The following is an 18,979-nucleotide window of genomic DNA, read 5'->3' as shown; positions in this document are numbered from 1 at the left end:
CAGGTGCTGCCACATGGCTGGAAATGGTTGGCTTCAATGGTGTCACACGGATTGTACTTTCTATGGATGGATGAGATTGTTCCACTCATTTTTGTTGTATGTGATAGGATGGTGGGATTCTATAAAGTGTGAGCTAAGCATCTCCACATGTGCTGCACGAGGAATACTTAAAAGTGTAACACGTCGGTTAGATTCGGTTTTTGTGAGAAAATTAAACCGAACTAATAAAAAATAATTGGTTTGATTTGGTTCGGTTTTTACGATATTTTCTCATGAAATCTGAATCAAATCAATGTTGATATTTTAAAAAACTTACGAAACTTATATTATCAAATCTAAAAAACTAAAAACGTTGAGCAATGACAAATCATGATTTGTGTCCGGTATGTAATTTGGAAGCTAAAACTGTGATGCACGCGTTTAGGGACTGTGAACGTGTTTTGAAGTTTTGGAGAGCTCGCAAGATTACTGATAATGATCCAGTTTTCTTCGGCACCAATGTAGGGGATTGTCTCAAGTTTAATTTAAGCTAGCAATGCAGGTAGATGCTGCTTTTGCGGTCATCTTGGATCACAACTGGTGGTCTAGAAATGAGCTTGTTATGCTAACTCAAGTTGGGTAATTAACACTGTTAACCCTCCCATTGGTGACCTGAAACTGTTTCAGCCAAACGAACATAATAAATAATGAGAGTTTCCTTGTAAATCAGAAATGAAAATTCACAAGGAAAGATCCAGTGTTCTAAATAGTTGGCTACATTCATTCAAGTAGGTACCAATTGATAACTGCGTTTTTATATAACTATAAAGTAATAGCAGAAGAAAGCACCAACATTAAAATCCTAAAAGTTCTTGTTTGATTTGGTCTTGCTTTTTAATATTCTTGTCAAGTAGATTAACTAGTATAGTTATGTTTTCAAACGTGACCAAACCTTGCCCTCTTTAACTCTGTATGCACTCTTTCATGTCGGCTGATTCTCTGTTCAAGTTCCACTAGCACTACAGTTGATTCAAATATATGGCCACGACTTTCATTTTGAGTCGCAGATTGGCCGATTCTGTCACCTGACATCTTTGCTTTTACGCTCTCATTTGCATCTTTAAAATCATCCTCCGAAACCTCTATTGAATGTTCAATGCTATGTTCTGCAATTGGCCTTTTCAGTGGTAATATTTGTTTAAAATCTGCTGATGATGCTGAAGAAAATTTGTTGAACAATTGCTTGCATTCATACTTGTACTCTTCCAAGGTAGGCTTAGAATCCTCGACAGATACGAAAGGAGATAGAGCATGTGATGGAACTTCAGAAATTCAAAAATGGTGAAATGGAATTTTATGGAGAAAGTATGTCTGTGAGCAAGCTCTTACAATGGAAAATAACAGAAAGTGACAGCCTGACAGGAATAAACCAGAGTTCTATGAACTCCTACCAGAGCTAGGCTCCTAAACTAGAGAGAACTCTCTCCTAAACAAACTCATGACAACTTTATTTGATACCTACTCTTACCCCCTTCCCAAGCTTTTATAACCGAGTAGTTCCTACAATTCAGGAAAATATCCTAACCAACTAATATTTCCTCAGCTTCCACACACTTCTAGAAGCTGTGCTTAGGTGGACTGGGCCCAATAATTGGGTTATCAAATCCAAGTGTTCTATCAGCAAGGTTGTTCTTGTGAAATCGATCGCAGACAGTGAATTCTGGTTGGCTCGCAGTTCAACACGTTTCTGCACTAACTGTCAAAGTGTTATGTTTTGGAGGTAAGCCTGAAGAAGCATCAACATCGATATTATCACACATCCTAGTGTTTGAACCATTGTCACATGATTACCCAAAAGTATAAGTGCAAACAAGTTTGGGAGAAATGTCAGCACGGGTCTACATTTTAACGAACTCAAAACGGGGTCTAGGCACATAACTTGAAACATTTTGATCCATTCCAAATTGTATAGCAATTTCTCTATAGAGTAAAATCCAACAAGTTCAGAAACTCTCAAACATGTTACAAATGACAACATATTTTTATCTAATCTTTCTTAAATGGTACCCAAATTTCATCATTTGGATAAAATACACCACACTTATCAGCATATCTATCATATGGATGCCAAAGAAAATCATCCATAGCCGAGTCTAATGCCAACCTAACATTGTCAATTTTCAAGGCTTTAACCTTATGTTACTTAAACAATAAAGGGTCTCAATGGTTGATCAACATGGGTTGTGGTTGTAAATTTTTTAACCTCTCCCACACCCAAATTTGAACCAAGTAAAAGGGTGATTGAAGAGCTCCAAGGATAATCTATCACTACCAACAGTATATTTTCTCAAACCAACAGTATATTCTCTCTAGCAAGATGATATAGCAATAGGAAACAAAGAAATTGTCACCAAATCTTTGTGGGAAAACAAAAATTGACAACCAAGTAGCAAGGAATGCTTCATGTTCAATTTTACTACCTTTATCAATGAAAATATCCGTCCATATCGATGTTCTGCCTTACCTTGTTTACTCTTTTTAGGTTTCCGTCTCACAAGGATCAATTTCTCTTCCACCTTTCCCATTTCTTTGTCTTGAAGTAAAGTGAAAACATGATCACCAAGAACAGGGTAATCCCCTAAAACCATAACATCCTCCAAGGTGATTGTAGCCTCACCAAAGTGAAACACAAAGGCATTTGTCTCACAACACAATTTTCAACGACTCCGAATAGCAAGATGAAATTACACAAACAAGGATGAGTCATTTTTGTTTTTCAAAAAATGCTTGCTTTCACAACTTTGACCAATTTTTCAGAGGTGAAAATTTTCAGCATGTTTTGGGCAACTTCATAAAAGCATACTTGCACATGAAGAAAGGAAAAAAAATGGGAAATTACCTTTTTCCCCTTGTAAGTCAGGGACCATTTGAATTTCGAATTATGTGAAGGGGATTTTTTTTTTAGTATTCCTGTCACACAAAAAAACATTTGTGCAACATTTGTTAAGAATAATTTTCCCAAATTAAAAATACCTTTTTCTATAAGTTAAATTTAGTTTCTGATTCTCAATTTTTCAGAAATTATGTGATTTAACATCTTTATACACATCTGTGAGCATATAAGAACTTTTATATAAGTGAAAGACCATAAACTTATTTTAATTAAGAAGTTCTTATAAACTAGAAAAGACCAAGTAATAATAAATTTAAAAAGTGTCACATATGACACATACCAAAAGCAAACAGAAGATCCTAGTAATATTCCATATTCTTGCCAGAACATATCTCACATAAAGCATAATGCAATTGCTTGTTAACTTCACATGTTCCTTCTGTTTATTTCTCCTCCAAGTTCTAGCAAACTATTTCTCTTGAAGACATGGATGTATAGCCCTCTACAAGAGATCTTACTGTTAAAGGTGAATTGTTCATCAACTAACTTTTGTCTTGTTTTTCTTTTGTTTTCATGTCTCATGCTTGTTGATTTTGGTTTTGATACTATCCTTTAGTTAGTTACATGTTATGTGAGCAAAACTTTGTGGTCCACCTTTGAAGTTACCATGTTAATTACATGGTAAAAAAAAAAATTTAAATCAAAGTGGAGGGTATCTTTATTCTTAGCCATTATGTGTTTAATTATGTGGGAGACAACAGAATAATTTTTCTTGCCTTTGATATCAAGAGATATTTGCTTTCTCCTTTATGTGTGATACTAATCTGATATGTTAAGGAAAAGTCTTCTTCTAATCATTCTCTTCAATTCAATTTTTACTTTTTCAATGATACAATTGATAGAAAGTGATGATGAATATAAATAATGAAATAATTGAAAATTTGAAATTACTGATTACTCAAGAGAGGAAATTCATTCCTTACCTACTGAGGTTGACTTTCAGGCTCCCACACCTAATCTTTTTTAGGCCTAACTATATTTTTAATCCATCAAATGTGGTAATTTTAGCTTTTGGCCTAACTAAGTTTTTATTCCATCAGTCACTTGATTTTTTATGTTTAATCCTATCCATTATTTGGATTCTTTTATGAAGTCTCATTTTTATGAGAAACAGGTTTTTTAAGTCAAATTATTAAACTGTAAGTGCCATGTAATTGGTCATTTAAAACAAGAGGATTCAAATCCATTAGTTAAGGCAAATATAATGTTTTTATTAGTCTTACACTATTTACTAGACACTTTCTTTCTCATCAATCAATGGTAAGTGAAAGAGTATGATAAATTGATTTGATGATAAGAACCAAAAACTCTTGCTTTGACTAGTTTCCCTAGGCATGCCAATTCACCCTTCTAGTCCCTTTGCAACCCTAAACACAGTATCCGGATCCACTGCAGTAGAAAAAGGACGTAGTTTCACGCATTAGTCGGTCTCCACCATTGATTTGAGATTGGTTCGCTTACATTACACTTTCACTAAATCATCTTCATCATCAATTGCGTGACGCAATTACTACATCTAGTCCAAAACCTTAGGCATACAAGTCTTCGCTGCATAGTGTTCCAAATTCTTTATAATAAACTTATAGGTTTCATAGTGATGTAACTTGGTAGACACGCTTCAAATTGCATTTATATTCCTTTTGCATAATGTCACTTTAACATGCTTAATCAGTAGAAATAATTGCTCAAAAAACAATATTGCAGAGACAGGATCTGAGATTTTATCAGATTGTTCTAACATCTAAATAATGCAAAATGCTATGTACAAAACTACAAGGGTTCTCTTAACCAAAGAAATATAAAATATAACAATCAAGTATATACAAAATTCATAAATCACTTGCATTCACAAATATATATTCTTGTTTTTGTTCAAGTTATACAGTTTTTTTTTTTGTTTGTAAACAATACTACCTTGTGGTTTATACTGAAAAGCATAACATATATATGTACAAGGAAATCATATAAAAAAAATACAATTCAGCAAAAGAATTAAGTTCATCAAAGCAAATCCTTTCGCAACAAATTCAAATAATCTATTTCTTGTGCGTATTAAATAAGACCAAGCCTTCTTGTCCTTTGAAGTTGCAAGATCTTCAATATCCTTTCCAGGCACCAAGAACTTCCCCAAAGACTTCAGCGATGAGATCCCTGTCCGCGTTTTGGAGGAATAAATTGAAATCATCCTGAATTTCAAATATTTTACCAAATTTAACAAGATACTGGATACAATGCATCTTCAGTTTTGTCAACCGATATAGTGATGCATTTTGAAGCCTCTCAAGTACATTTTTTGTATCAATATCTTCTAGAAGACTCTCATGGATGGCCTCTCTCAAGTCAGATATGTCGTACTTGTCCGCTGCATGCAGAAGCGCTAGCCTATGTGTCAGAAATTCTTCATTTTTGATGATCCCGTAAAGATAATTGAGAAAAGCCTGACATACTTCAATCGACATGTCTGTGATGTTTATGGTTGACAACTCTTTCTCTTTAAGATCGTGTGAAAACATGCTTTGGAAGACAGGTGAACGGGCAGCTAGAAGAGCTCTATGAACTCCTATACTTCCATCCGAAGCATTGATTGTGATGTCTGTGTGAATGCCTTCTCTTAGCATTCTACCAAGAGACCCTAGGGCTTTTGCGTTCGATCTCTCCTGAGTAAATCCTTCACCACCCCATATGGAGCAAGGTTCTCCACCCTATAATAATGTATCGAAAATTAGCATTTCAAACAAGGTAAAATATCACATACTCAATTCAATCAGATATTCAATATGATGTTGTGATTGTGATATGTTAAATTTATAATGATTCCCTCAAATCTTGGTCACCGTAGAAATGAACTGGATTTTGGTTGCATGCAGCAAACATCTCGTGCGTTCTTGCAATTATAGCATTGATAATTGTTGGATCAAGATCGAACCGTGCAGAAAACATGCTGATTTTGATATTTTTTAAAATCTAAAATTACCAGTTTAAAATCTGAATTGTCTGATCTTGATCCAACATCCACTGGTGTCCTGAATACACAGGATTCCGACTACAGAAAATCAAAATCCAATGAACTGCTGCCCAAACAAACTTTATCAACAATGTCAGAGATTCAAATTAGAGTCATCACTGTGGAGAGAGATTTAACTAGTTAACCCTTGGCTTGAGGGTCAATTTTACAGCTGTGCTATACTTATCAAGATAATGAAACCTCCCCTGTTTGATTATATAATCCATTATCACTAATCATTCTGATTCATCATTGGTGATTATGAACAAAGGAATTAATTAAATGCTCATGATTATAAAAGGGGATTACTAAATCCAATTATTACCCCAAAATTGATTTTAGCTAAACCGACACATTCCCAATTGCCTCTAAATGATTAACATTTGCAATGAATACCACAGAAAATCAATAATAATTAGAGATTAGTCTTAAGCATATACATCTGGGCCTGCAATCTTCAAATCAAGGAAATCAACATCAATGATGAATTTTCCAGAAAGTGGAACCTCAATTGACCAAACAAAATCTTCATTGCTCTTGATCACTTTGTCTTTTATCTCTGTATCATATCAAAACAAGAAATTAATCAACAGAAGAATGGTCAAAAATAATATAATGAACTCAACAGCAAAACATAATTGAGAAAACAGTAAAAATTGCAATCAACAACATAAAAAATTACATGCTAGAAAATCAAAGATTAATAATTTTGAGTTTAATTTCCATGCATTAGGACATTAAAATTGATTATGATAAATGTCAAACATTTCTAATGATCTAACTATTATAATTGATTGTGTAAAACATCTTTAAACTGACAGCGTATACAAATTAATTCCAATAGTTCTCTATCCACAAGAAAAATTGAAATAACAAAAATTGCAAAAATCAGAATTTTGATTACCTGGATGTGTGAGAGCTTTTCGATTTCCATGAGCAGAACTAACGACACGCATGATAAACGAAGCAATTGGAGGATTATCTCTCGTAACATTGGATATTTCAGGAAACAATTTAACAAACACAACCTTGTGTTTCTCCACCGACAAATACCTTCATTTCACACACAACAAAAAAACAAACACAACACAATAAGCCACACACACTCTCAAATCCAATTCCTCATAAGGGTCTTGCAAAAAACCAAACTTTATAATATACAAAACATGTTACAGCATATTCAAATCTATTTAGCCATGTGGGCTGTCTCAATTTTTCTTAAATCAACCAACACAACCCCACTTTTTTTTAGCACATGTTTAGATTACGGTGAATTTGTCAGAATCACGGCATCATCACAGTAATTTTGTCAAATTCACCGTGATCACAAAACATATGTACTAGGTAAGTGTCCTGCATTAAAAATGATGTGTGTGTGTGTGTGTATATATATATATATATATATATATATAGAGAGAGAGAGAGAGAGAGAGAGAGAGAGAGAGAGAGAGAGAGAGAGAGAGAGACCAATTCCAGATACCAATCTTGAAAGGATCAGATTTGCGATAAGTACAAGAAGCCAAGTTATCGATTCTCCATTGAGCAAGACGAGGAGTTGTATCAACTTTGTAAAGAGAATCAGTCATTCTATTTGGAAAGGAAAGTGCAACTGATATTTCATGGATGCAATCCAATATACCTTCCAACAAAAACTCTCCCGGCTTTCCCAGGTTGTTGACTCTTTCTTCCACAATCCTCGTTTCTCTTCATATGAATCTCTCTCTCTCTCTCTCTCTCTCTCTCTCTCTCTCTTGTTCACTACCACTTTCACTATGCTATAGTATAGTTTTCTTTTCTTCTTATTTATTACAATAAAACAAATGAAGTTTTTTCAATGTTTGGTTTGATTGTTTTCTAATATGCTTCAAGATATTTGGAGTTGCTTTTACTCTATAGATGATCAACTTGGTTGCTTTTACTCTTTATTTTATGAAAGAGAGATTAGAGAGAGAGAGAGTGATTTAGTTTTGTTGGTTTATACAGAGCACTTTTATTGGTATGGGATGGTGATGGGGCCATATGATAAAATTCTATTGGTTGGTTTGGTTTTTGACAAGTTTATTGCATTAGATTGCTTGTGTCAATAGGGAACAGAAGGTGTACGTGTTTGGTTTTTGTGAAGATTCATTATGACTCTATGGTTATGTCATTTTGAATGGAAGGGAAAAGAATATTCAATTTCATTTTTTGTGCTTTCAAGCAAAGTATCTATTTCTTTCTTACTTGTAAATTTGACTAATAATTTTGCTTAACTACTTTTGTTCCTTTGTTGGAAAAGAAATATCCTCTGGTTTAGACCCTAAATGGCTATTTGTTAATGATATTTCCTAATTGATCATGTTATTGATTCTCTACAAGTGTCCAATGTGTAGTCATCTCATATTTAATGTGTGACTATACATCATGAGATATTTTATTTGTGTGTGATTTAAATATCCAAGTTTGTCTTTATATTTGTATGTTTGTTTCAATTAATTTAATCCCCTATTCCAATTTTAGAATATTGATAATGTGCTGACTAATAAATTGATACTTTACTAGTTACTACAATTTGAACAAACAAATTTGGGTATTCTTGTGCTGATTTAACACCCTATATTTTATCTCTATGGCATGCTGCATCACTATGTAGCTAGGTTCCATTCTGCCAATAGGGAAGTTGCAATTTGCAAAATGGGCTAAGCTCCATTGTTGTCTCAGTTTTGTGAAGCATAAACCCATTCCTTTTTCCTGCTGCTGTTGCAAGTGGAGGTGTGACTCACTTGCAAGTTGACCTATTTACCATTAAATCTAGTACAACAATATATATAGTTGATTTTATGCACCAAGACAATAATGAAATTATTTGTGGGTTTATGCCCAACTCTTCACCTAAATATTCAAACTCACTTTAAACACTACTTGGGTAATATTGATGCAGTACAGTATAGTATAGCATATTTTCCAATTGAGAAATGATATTTTGACAACCATTTTTTGACAACTTTTGGACAACTTTCTCTCTCATACTCACATGATATTGTTATCCTCTCTCTTCCTTTTTCTCTCTCCATTGTTTTTGACCAATAAGAAGTGAGAAAAACAAGGTTGTCAACAAAGTTATCATCAAATGGATGTCAAAATATCATTACTCTTTCCAATTAGTTGGTGGCATTTGAAAGTAAGTAGTTTAAGATTTTTTTTCTTATTTAAGGGGTTTGCACCAATAAATGGGTTACCTGGCCCTATGAAAGGATATTGGATTCATAAATAGTATTTGTCTTAACAATAATTCCCCAACTTTTTTATGGAAACTTATTTATTTTACCACTTTAGGCAAGGCTCCAAAGATATTCATTTATCATTCTTCAGTTTTTTATTTATTTATTAATACGTGATTTAAGAGGTTTACAACAAATGTGTCCCTTGGCCTTATTCATGGGGTATTAGACTCATAAATACTCATAGTGTTGTACCCCCTAGTGTTTGTACAAGTGTGCAATTTGTATTAATGCACGAATGAGCCCGATAACATGATTGATGGTTTATTTAATTTTTTGAGGGAATGATTGATGGTTTATTGCTTCCCTCGGAAAAAAAAAATGATTGACGGTTTATTCCGGTATTTTTTATAGTTGCTACATTTTTACTATGAGGATTTTTCTATCATGTAAAAATTTACATATGATAATAAGTTTTAAATAGTAATTTTGTCTTGAAATTTGTGTATTTTATATTAAATGTGTAATATTGCACATTTTAGACAAACCCTATTATTATTAATAGGGCCGTTTAATGGTTGGGATAAAGAGAGATGATATGATACATTTGTCATATCTTGTTTAAATATCATGTTTGATCCACTAAATAGATAAGTAAAATAAACTATTTTCCTATTCTATCCTGATTTCCCTTTTTAATTTTTATCCTGAGTATAAGTTGTGTTAGAAATTATCCTGACATGATTAGAAATTCATTACTTATTTATTACCATGATATTCTGTCATTTTTAAAATGTTGTCTTTTTCACTTATTTATAATTAATTACATGCCTTTTTAAAATACTTAATTAATTAGGAGAGTAACTTTCTCATTTAATTATTATAAAATCATGATATCAGGACACGTAGGGGATAGATGTCGTATACGATGTCAGGACACCAAGAATATCAAATGCAATGTCAGGACAACGTAACAACAAATGCTTTAACACAATTAACCAATAAACAGTAATAAAGTAAAGTGCAGGGAAGAAAAAACACAAAATATTGATCTGGGGGACATCCATGCCAAAAAAGAAAATTCACTATAATAGTATTAATTCAAAGTCATATGTGAACAACCTTCAGTTCACCGTCTTCTTACTTAATCACTACCCATGAATTTCTACCAGGGACTCCCCCTAGATATGAGATTCCCTCTCACTTTCTTCACTTAATCACAACCCCTGTGATTTCAACAAAGATTACAATCAAATAGGAGAAACATTCCAATAAACAAAACATACTCTTTGCTTAAAAGCTTCTGAGCGATTCACAAATACAACTCAACTATTAGTCCAGCTCAATGCATCAAGGTGATACAAAGAGAGACTCACAAATAACAAGGACTCAAGATCCTCAGACTCTTTTCTCAATATGATGGCTTTGATCCAAATACAACTCAACTAAAATAAATCATCTCCCCGCTTTGATAATCAGTGGCAACACACAGAGATGTATACAAAATAAAGCACAGAGCTTAACAACGAAACTCTAAAAGAGTCACTTCAATAATACTGCTTTCGTGAATGAAACTAGGTCTGAGTCTTCCTTATATAGCCATTCAGCAGCTTGGGCTTTTTCTTCACAATATTCTAGTAGCAAATATAATATTTCCTTAAATGTCAAGACATTTAACTTAGAAAATACGGCATAGACAAACCGACAATAAAAGGCTTATAGAAACACATGCCTCTTGGACCACAAGTTACATGAATAAAATGTTCAATCATATCTTCAAGGATTTCACACAAAAAAATAATCTTCCAAGATTGCGAAACAAAGTACTTCAGCTGGTACAAGATGTAGTACTAACATGTCGAGACATCTTGTCCAACATCTGCTAGAACACTTGTTAACAAAATGCAGCCAATCACAATACAAAAACCTAACACAATCACATGATAGAATTAATGCTTATCATATTCATATCATATTTTGTTTCTATCTTGCTCTATATCATATTATGTCTCTATCCTTTTCTGACCATCAAAGAGACCCTTCTTGTTAATGAGTATCCTGAGGACACTCTTTAAGATTTTAAATTAAGAAATTACTCATTAAAAAGTCAAATATTTTAATTTCTAATACATTGTTTTTTTGATTTATGTAAAAATTTACTTTTTATAGTTATTAAACACTGTCTTAAAAATACTCGTTGAGAGAAAGCTAATATGTGCCGTTAGGGCACTTCTTGATATACTAAAGATCTAAATTTTGTATTGAAAATTGTGTTTCAAGTTTTTAAAAAAATTAAAAGTGTTATTTTTAACATGTACCTTTAGATCATAAGTTAGCATAACTTTTTCTATTAAAATAAAACACAAAATAAAAAAGGGCTATAAAATAAAATAAAATAAATGATATTTTTACCCATATCTTTCCAGCAAGAAGACAAAAAATAGTGTTTTTTCAGAAGCTACGTATCTCAAGACTCAAGTGCATGGATTAGGATACTCTCTAGTAAAAAAAACTTAAGAAAATAATGTGTTAGATCTAAATCTTAAAATATACGAGCGAATTTTAAAAATTTAAACAGTAGACAAGAACTAATTAAGTGTTGAGATTAAAAAACATGAGAAAACATGATAGAAATTTTTAGAGGATCATTTTGCAAAAAAACATTATAGGGTAGGGAAAATAGCTCCCTATAAATATAGGCCGGTCCGACTCAATTTGCTTTTGCAATTTGGTCCAATAAATAAGTCAAGCTGAGTCAAGCGGTCCTACAAAAAGATGAAAAGAAAAGGGTAATAATTATTTGGAAAATGCTAATTTGTGCTCTCAGTATATCTTAAGAAACTCATTATAGAAATATACGTATTAAAAGTTGTACATTCAACTTTTTAAAAGTAGATATATTATATTTTTCAATGCAAAATTACTCTTTTTAGATTGCTTAACATGTGTCCTAAGGACACAAGTTAACATGACCCTAATTATTTTGGTTACATAATGAATAATGAAAATCATTGTTGTCCTTCAATGTATAGAAATTCTATAATAATTTTTGATTATGCAGGGACTTAAATGATTAACATCAATGTTGACATTAACTCTTTTTATATAGGGATTGAAATGACAGTAACTAAATATTTAGTGATTGATATGGTAATAAGTAGTAAGTATATTGAAGGATTAATATCACAATATTAACGAGACATTTTAACATAAGAGACTATTTTGACTAATATAATGCACAATAAGTAACTATTTAAAAATTTTGATATATTGAAAGACTATTTTAACTACTAGTTACATATTCAAAGAGCAAAATGATTATTACCCTTTAACAAAAATTAGTAGTTTTTTTTAGGCTTAATAGGTCATTTGGTCCCTTAATTAATTTTCAGTTTTCATTTTGGTCCCATAAGTAATAAAACTCATGTTTTTGGTCTTTTAATTGTGTCTCCGTCGGTCAAAAAAATCCCTTCTGTCAAATAAAAAGACCAGTTCCGTTAGTTTTTGCCCACACGGACACTCCAACGTGGCATGTATAAAACGCAAGGCTAAGGGTTAGAGAGAGAATGTTCTCGTTTTAATATATATATATATATATATATATATATATATATATATATATATATATATATATATATATATACACTAGATCGTCTACCCGTGCTGCCGCACGGGTCATATATAGTAAAACACGCAACTTGACGAAATATATGCCACCGTAAAAGTTATTTGATAACATAACACGTTTAAGTTAATATCGAGTTTGATAAAAGTACACCCACGACGCAACGGTATTGGATACACAACTTTTAAATAAAGTATCTTTAGAAAATACAATAACTCAATACGCAATTCAAAACGCTAAACATGTGCCCTAGTGCATTATGTAGAATACTTTGCATTAACAATGTTGCGCCAATAGACTTGGAATTTCAAATTAACTCCAGGATGGATGCTGAAACAACTTAGCAAAACAGCTGACTTAGTTCCCTGTTAACCTGTTTTCATATTCAAAATAATACAGTTTTAGTATCAATGTTGTTTCTGTTAACATAAATAAAGATGTCAAATTGTAGGTTCATGAAATATTCACCTTAATAATAACATACCTATAAACATTATTCCTTTCAAGCTACCAAACGATCTACCAGGATTAAAACATCATCAGCGTTTCTGCAATGCCACATGGTTTTTCTATGAAGCTTACATGGCCTGTACCATAACATAATCCAAAAGATTGAATAAATTGTCTAAATTGTAAAAGTCAAGACATCAATATTAAAACCAAGACTACACATATATAAAACTCAAATATGAGTAGAATCCAATTCCACTCTAAGAACGGGAATTGTCATATATTAAATCGATGGCCTGCCGAAGAGTTTCATCCCCGCCAATTGTAACGACAGAGTTCACATCATTGATAGGATGTGCAAATTTTTTCGAATCTCAACTTTCCATTCAATAGACTTTTCTAAAGAATTTGTTTACAAAAGTTTAAGCAATCAAGGTACACCTATGCCTATTTTTCAAGTGTTAAGACATGCAATATTCAAGCAGAATTAAAACTTCAAATGAAACTTTAAAAACCTAGGATTATTCTTGCCATAGTACCATCCTTACAAAACCTAATCCAAAAATTGCAATAACACTTATATTGATGTATTCTAGAAACTACAAATCAAACCTGCGTGAAAAAGGGATAAAGGTATTAATTAAATATTGCAATATATTGTTACTTGAAAATGATCATATGATATATAATAGTAAAATAGCTTTAAAACAATAAAAGAGCTAAAGGTAGAAATAAGCATACACCTAGCCAAATTGAAAAACTCTACCTACCGGTTTGCTAGCTATAATTTGTGTAACAATCACTTCCATACTGAATGTAAACAGAGACCACATGATGACCAACTTGAAACTAAAAATAACATAAAGAACCTAACTAAAACTGAAACTATGATATCATAGCAGTGGTATGCAATGGTTTGTCCTTGCACAAATTATTAACTACTACCATTCAATCATATATGAAGAACATTTATTGGACTGAGTTAAATAATTGTACTTTTACAATCCTCATAAGTTTAGATCGGTCTTTTGCTACAAATGCATTATATTGCCAGATCACTTGTAAAAAATATAAGTGTCAACAGTCAAACAAATTAACACTTTCAGTTTTAATATCATGTTGGAATTCCAAAACCAAGTGCCAAAAGAGATTAAAACTTTAACTAAATAAAGAACTTGGAAGCAGCCCCTCAAGAAAGGAAAAAAGGATAATAGGAAGAACTATAAACAGAGCAGGATATCTCGTAGCAACTGCTACTTTAGTGAATTGGTTGTCTAAAATAGGTCTAACAACAAATCTATCAATTGTTTTTGTAGACTCTATATTTGAAAATGAGACTGCCAGTTATGAGACAAACAAATAATGCGAGTTGTATTAATTTATGGGAGTCCCAAAAGGTCCAGCTCAAAGTGCATAGGCAAAGCCAACAACCAACAAAAAACACATGATTACAAAAACGTAGATAAGACTAAATACGAATTTTTTCAACAAAGTAATGTTTCATACATTTGAAGACACAAAAAATTAACGAAAAGGAACTCAGTATAGAGTCCATGACATATATCATGTTTATGCAATTATAAACAAAAAATAATAATGTACAGACCTCGATCTTTTTAATTAGCATGTGAAAAATTGACCATGAAGTGAAGATAAATAATCAAAGAATGTTACACATACATGTCAAATATGGGAATGGGAGGCAAAGGATTTGCAGATGAATGTGAACGGAGACCGACGATTACCTTAGCGGCAAGATACTTAAAGACGATTGAAAGGTAAATAGGAGCACCATCACTGACGGCCTTAACTTATTTGTTGGCCTTAAAAAACCGGTCGATATTGCTAACAAAGAATTGAAGGCCAAGCTTTCTGCTCCTAGAGTTGGCCTAAGCTTACCTGTTTTGAATCAGAACAGAAAATGAGTCCACCAAGAATGACTTATATTAAAATGGATAAAATAAGAAAGGGACATCAGGCAGTACAGTTCTTAAACTTGCAGCAGGCAGTATAGCTCTTAAATAAGAAATGGCCTAAGCTTCTTGCAATGCTTATTTTGATGGATAAAAGTACAATCTTAAATGATTTTTCTTTATTGCCTTGCTTTAATGAAATTCTCCATTGATACATAATTAATTGGAAACTAAGACTATGTCTTAAGGTTTCATCATAGACAATAATCATTAGAGTTAAATATAAAATGAAGCCAAGTAAGAAGAGTTTACCTGCATCAATAATTTATTCAAGAACACTATTAATAACACAGATTCAACAATTACTACCTTCAAATATGTTCACATAGTTATGACAGATGGCTAGAAGATTACGTCCAATACCTATGTTTATTTTCTATATTTTTTTAAAGGCTTGTTTGCATAAGAAGTTCCTTGCTTTTATTTCCAGGCTGTCACCAAACCTCTGATGTTAAGCAATATTAATGATAGAACATTTCCTCAAAAAAAAAAAAAATGATGATAGAACATATGTAGTAACAGGACATATTAAGCACATACTGCTGAATGCTTGAGAAACATGTGCTGAGAGTAAAGATAAAATACAGAATGTTAGAAAATTGAAATAAAAAGAAAGTTTGCATCACCAAGGAAGTGTGAAGCTTGTACAGTAAAAAAAGAGGTAAATGTCATGGTACCATTGCCAAAGGTGTCAATGGTACTAAAAAAACATAAAAGTGCAAGTATGTAGGGTCAACATGCTAACAAACAGAGAAAAGGAACAAACAAAAATAAAATCTCTGGGAATATATGGTCACATCACTTTATATGAAGAATTCAATTTTTTTAAGGGAATGTATTAAGAATTCATGATGCTTCCTAAAAGAGCTTATCCAATCTATAAAAAGAGTAAAGTGGTCGATGCATTAGTGTTCAACAATTAAAACAATAATGGTTAAAATATATTAGAGTAAAATATTATCCTTTTCTTAAAATAAATTAGACAGACGTTGTCATGAAATTAGGCAGCGTTAAATGAAAAACAAAATACCTTCATTTGTGAAATCACCAATATGAAAATCCCTAGATTGATCAAAAAACAATTAGAATGTTCTTACCGATAAAAAGATTCACGTTAAAAAGAACAATGTTAATACAAAAACTACAAAACTTAAAACAATGTGGAACCAAACTTCTTTTTTATAAGAAGCTATCATTTGCAATTGGAAAGTAAAAAGTAAAAAGACTTACATTGTGCAATGAGTTAAAACTGGTCCTGATAGATAAAGGAAAATGACTTGCATTGTATCACAACAATTAGAGCACATAAATCCTTTTTGAGTTAGAACCATTTGAAAATCTTTCGAGCGCATCTTGTTTTTCGTTGAGTATAAGATATTTTATCCCAATCTTAAAAACAACCTTATTGTTCATAAAAAGGTACATATCCATGGTTCTTTTAGGAAATTCGCAATTCTGAAATACATTAGGTGCTTGTATTGCTTTTAAAGTTCAAAACAAAGATAAACGTTGAAACAAATCACTCATTTAAATTAAATTGAGAAAAATTATGTAATTAACACGTGAAAAATGGAGTGCGATGTAAAGACAAAAGGTTACACAATCATCCTTGCAACTGCCATATAGAAAGATTAGGCAATTAGCACATGAATAAACATAGTGGAATTATTCACAAAATAATCTATAAGAGCAAGAAATCAAAATAAAACTTAAAAGGAAATAAAAACACTACAGAGAAAGAGGGGTTGTGTGTTAGCAGACTGAAAACAACTTTGGTGCCTGAAGTGCACACAGCTCAAAGGTTACAGTTAGCCATCATCCATGAGCATCACCCTATTCCAACCAGCATGTTTACTACATCAGAGCACTGAGCACACATCAAGCTAATTCTATACTACCATTTATCATTCACAATCCTTGCAAAGCCCTCAATATATTTACCACACAACAATTTATAATAACAAAAAAAAAATGAAACAAAACCAAGACCTTTTAACATCATCATCATCTTTTACCCATAAAAAATAGTAATTTCTGTTGATGTAAATGAAACAGAGCCAAACCCAGACTTGTTAATGTCCAGAACAAACCCCAATTTCTTCAACAAAATCATCTTTTGGATATAAAAATAACTATTTTAACCTTAATGTCAATGAAACTGATCCAAACCCAAATTTTTTTTATTGTAAAATTATAAAAAAATAGCATACAAATTAAAAATAAAAAAATGAAATTACACTTAATTAACCTACAAAATTTAACAGATTGAGTACCTGGAGAAAGGGAATAAGTTTAGGTCAACAAATACAATGTGTTGCCATGGTTTGAAACCAACAGATTGATATGTAAGAGAGGGTTGGCGGTGGTGATTAGGCATGGCAATGGGTACGGGTGGGGACGGGTATTGCCTTCCCCATCCCCATACCCTATTCTCATAAACTTACCCGTTACCCTACCCATACCCAACGGGGATGAAAAATTGAATCCCATCCCCGTCCCCGACGGGTTCGGGGATCCCATCCCCATCCCCATACCCATAGTGAATATTTTTAATAAAAAAAAAAGTTTTTTTTTTAAAAAATCGAATAACATAGCCAAAATAACATAACAAAAAAAAAACCAAATAACATAACCAAAATGTCAATGTTCAAAATTAACCTATGATCCAAAGTATCAAAACAACATAGTCAAATTCAAACCACATCATTGTTCATCAAAATTTAAAATTGCTAAAATAAATAGCCACATAAAAGTTGTCTTCTGTCTTTCTGCAGATGCTACCTACATCTTCAGCTTCACTCTTCAAAATGGGAAGTAACACCACTAGTCAATATTTCACCTATATAATAAAAAATACAAGTTAAACTATAAACATTAAAGTTAGTAAATTGGAAGGTAGTATTAAATAAATGGAATAAAGATCTTACATTCATCATCAGGTTCTATTTCATTGAGTAAATTTGCAAACTCATTACATAATTGATCACCTGTAAATAATGCAAATGCAGTACAGATTGCAGTTATCTAAAAAATACAAAGGATTTGTCATCTGTGTTACCTTACTCCGACGCCTGCTGTTACCTGTTTCTGCCAATGCCTCTGTATTATCATCTGTGATATCAATAGGTGCTTCTATTGTTTCAATTGGTGGTGGTTGAGATGATGAGGGGGTGAGGCCAGTAGTAGTCTGCCCAGTAGTAGTTTGGTGTGCACTTTCTTGTGAAATGATGAGTTCCTGAGAATTACCAACATTATCCATGTCCATTTCCTGTTGAGTTCAAATTCACATGTGACATTAATACTCTATCTATGCACTTTGTTTGTAATGATAAATAACACAAGTAAAACCGCACAGTGCCAAAATCAAACACCAATTTCAATACTGAAGCCTGCACAATTTTATAACACATAACCTGTGCACTAACAGTTTTCACGCACAAGCTTTTCACACACAAATCCACTACAAAATCAAAACGAACCACAAACGCTACAAAATAATAACCAAACCGTACCTACAAGCCATAACCATTCAAATCCAACAGATCCAACCACACACAAACAACTGATTAAATCTCAATCATCAATAACAAATCGGAGCATATAAAAAAATCCAACAGGGATTGAACGCAGATCTATGAAGATAAATGAGAAAGGGAACAGGGATTAAACGCAGAAAATTGATAAAGGGAACTAACCGATCCTGTGTTGGACATGTTGAACGTAGATAAATGAAGAAACGGATCCTGTGTTGAACAAACAGATTTATGAAGAAAGGGAACAACCGATCCTCTGTTG

At 32.4% G+C, this 18,979-nt stretch overlaps 2 protein-coding genes and 1 long non-coding RNA gene across 4 annotated transcripts in view; all 3 read right to left on the bottom strand.

Annotated features, from left to right (window-relative positions):
• Window positions 1-4,753: 4,753 nt before the first annotated feature.
• Window positions 4,754-7,879, bottom strand: LOC146938783 (BTB/POZ domain-containing protein). The gene is made up of 4 exons (XM_085752689.1): window positions 7,404-7,879; window positions 6,841-6,989; window positions 6,377-6,495; window positions 4,754-5,634 (listed from the first exon to the last, which is right to left on the bottom strand). Exons 1-4 carry the CDS (start codon window positions 7,520-7,522, stop codon window positions 5,029-5,031), a joined length of 993 nt encoding a protein of 330 aa, XP_085608815.1. The 5' UTR covers window positions 7,523-7,879; the 3' UTR covers window positions 4,754-5,028.
• Window positions 7,880-12,847: 4,968 nt separating this feature from the next.
• Window positions 12,848-17,561, bottom strand: LOC146938782 (uncharacterized). The gene is made up of 5 exons (XM_085749685.1): window positions 17,458-17,561; window positions 16,215-16,246; window positions 14,957-15,110; window positions 13,246-13,348; window positions 12,848-13,134 (listed from the first exon to the last, which is right to left on the bottom strand). Exons 1-4 carry the CDS (start codon window positions 17,559-17,561, stop codon window positions 13,264-13,266), a joined length of 375 nt encoding a protein of 124 aa, XP_085605811.1. The 3' UTR covers window positions 12,848-13,134; window positions 13,246-13,263.
• A 247-nt stretch (window positions 17,562-17,808) lies between these two features.
• Window positions 17,809-18,979, bottom strand: part of LOC146938781 (uncharacterized) — a 1,317-nt gene continuing 146 nt past the window's right edge. For both annotated transcript variants that reach the window (XR_015031420.1, XR_015031419.1), the window contains 3 exons: window positions 18,880-18,979; window positions 18,112-18,452; window positions 17,809-18,023 (listed from right to left, as the gene is read on the bottom strand). The exon at window positions 18,880-18,979 is cut by the window's right edge. This is a non-coding gene — a long non-coding RNA (uncharacterized LOC146938781). The remainder of the gene's footprint in view (window positions 18,024-18,111; window positions 18,453-18,879) is intronic.

Source organism: Medicago sativa, chromosome 3 (assembly GCF_051527215.1).
Source record: "Medicago sativa cultivar Bolivia chromosome 3, Bolivia_mono, whole genome shotgun sequence".
In the NCBI taxonomy this organism is placed as follows: Eukaryota; Viridiplantae; Streptophyta; class Magnoliopsida; order Fabales; family Fabaceae; genus Medicago; species Medicago sativa.
The sequence above is the reverse complement of the archived record's forward strand: the minus strand, read 5'-3'. Positions and strand labels throughout refer to the sequence as shown.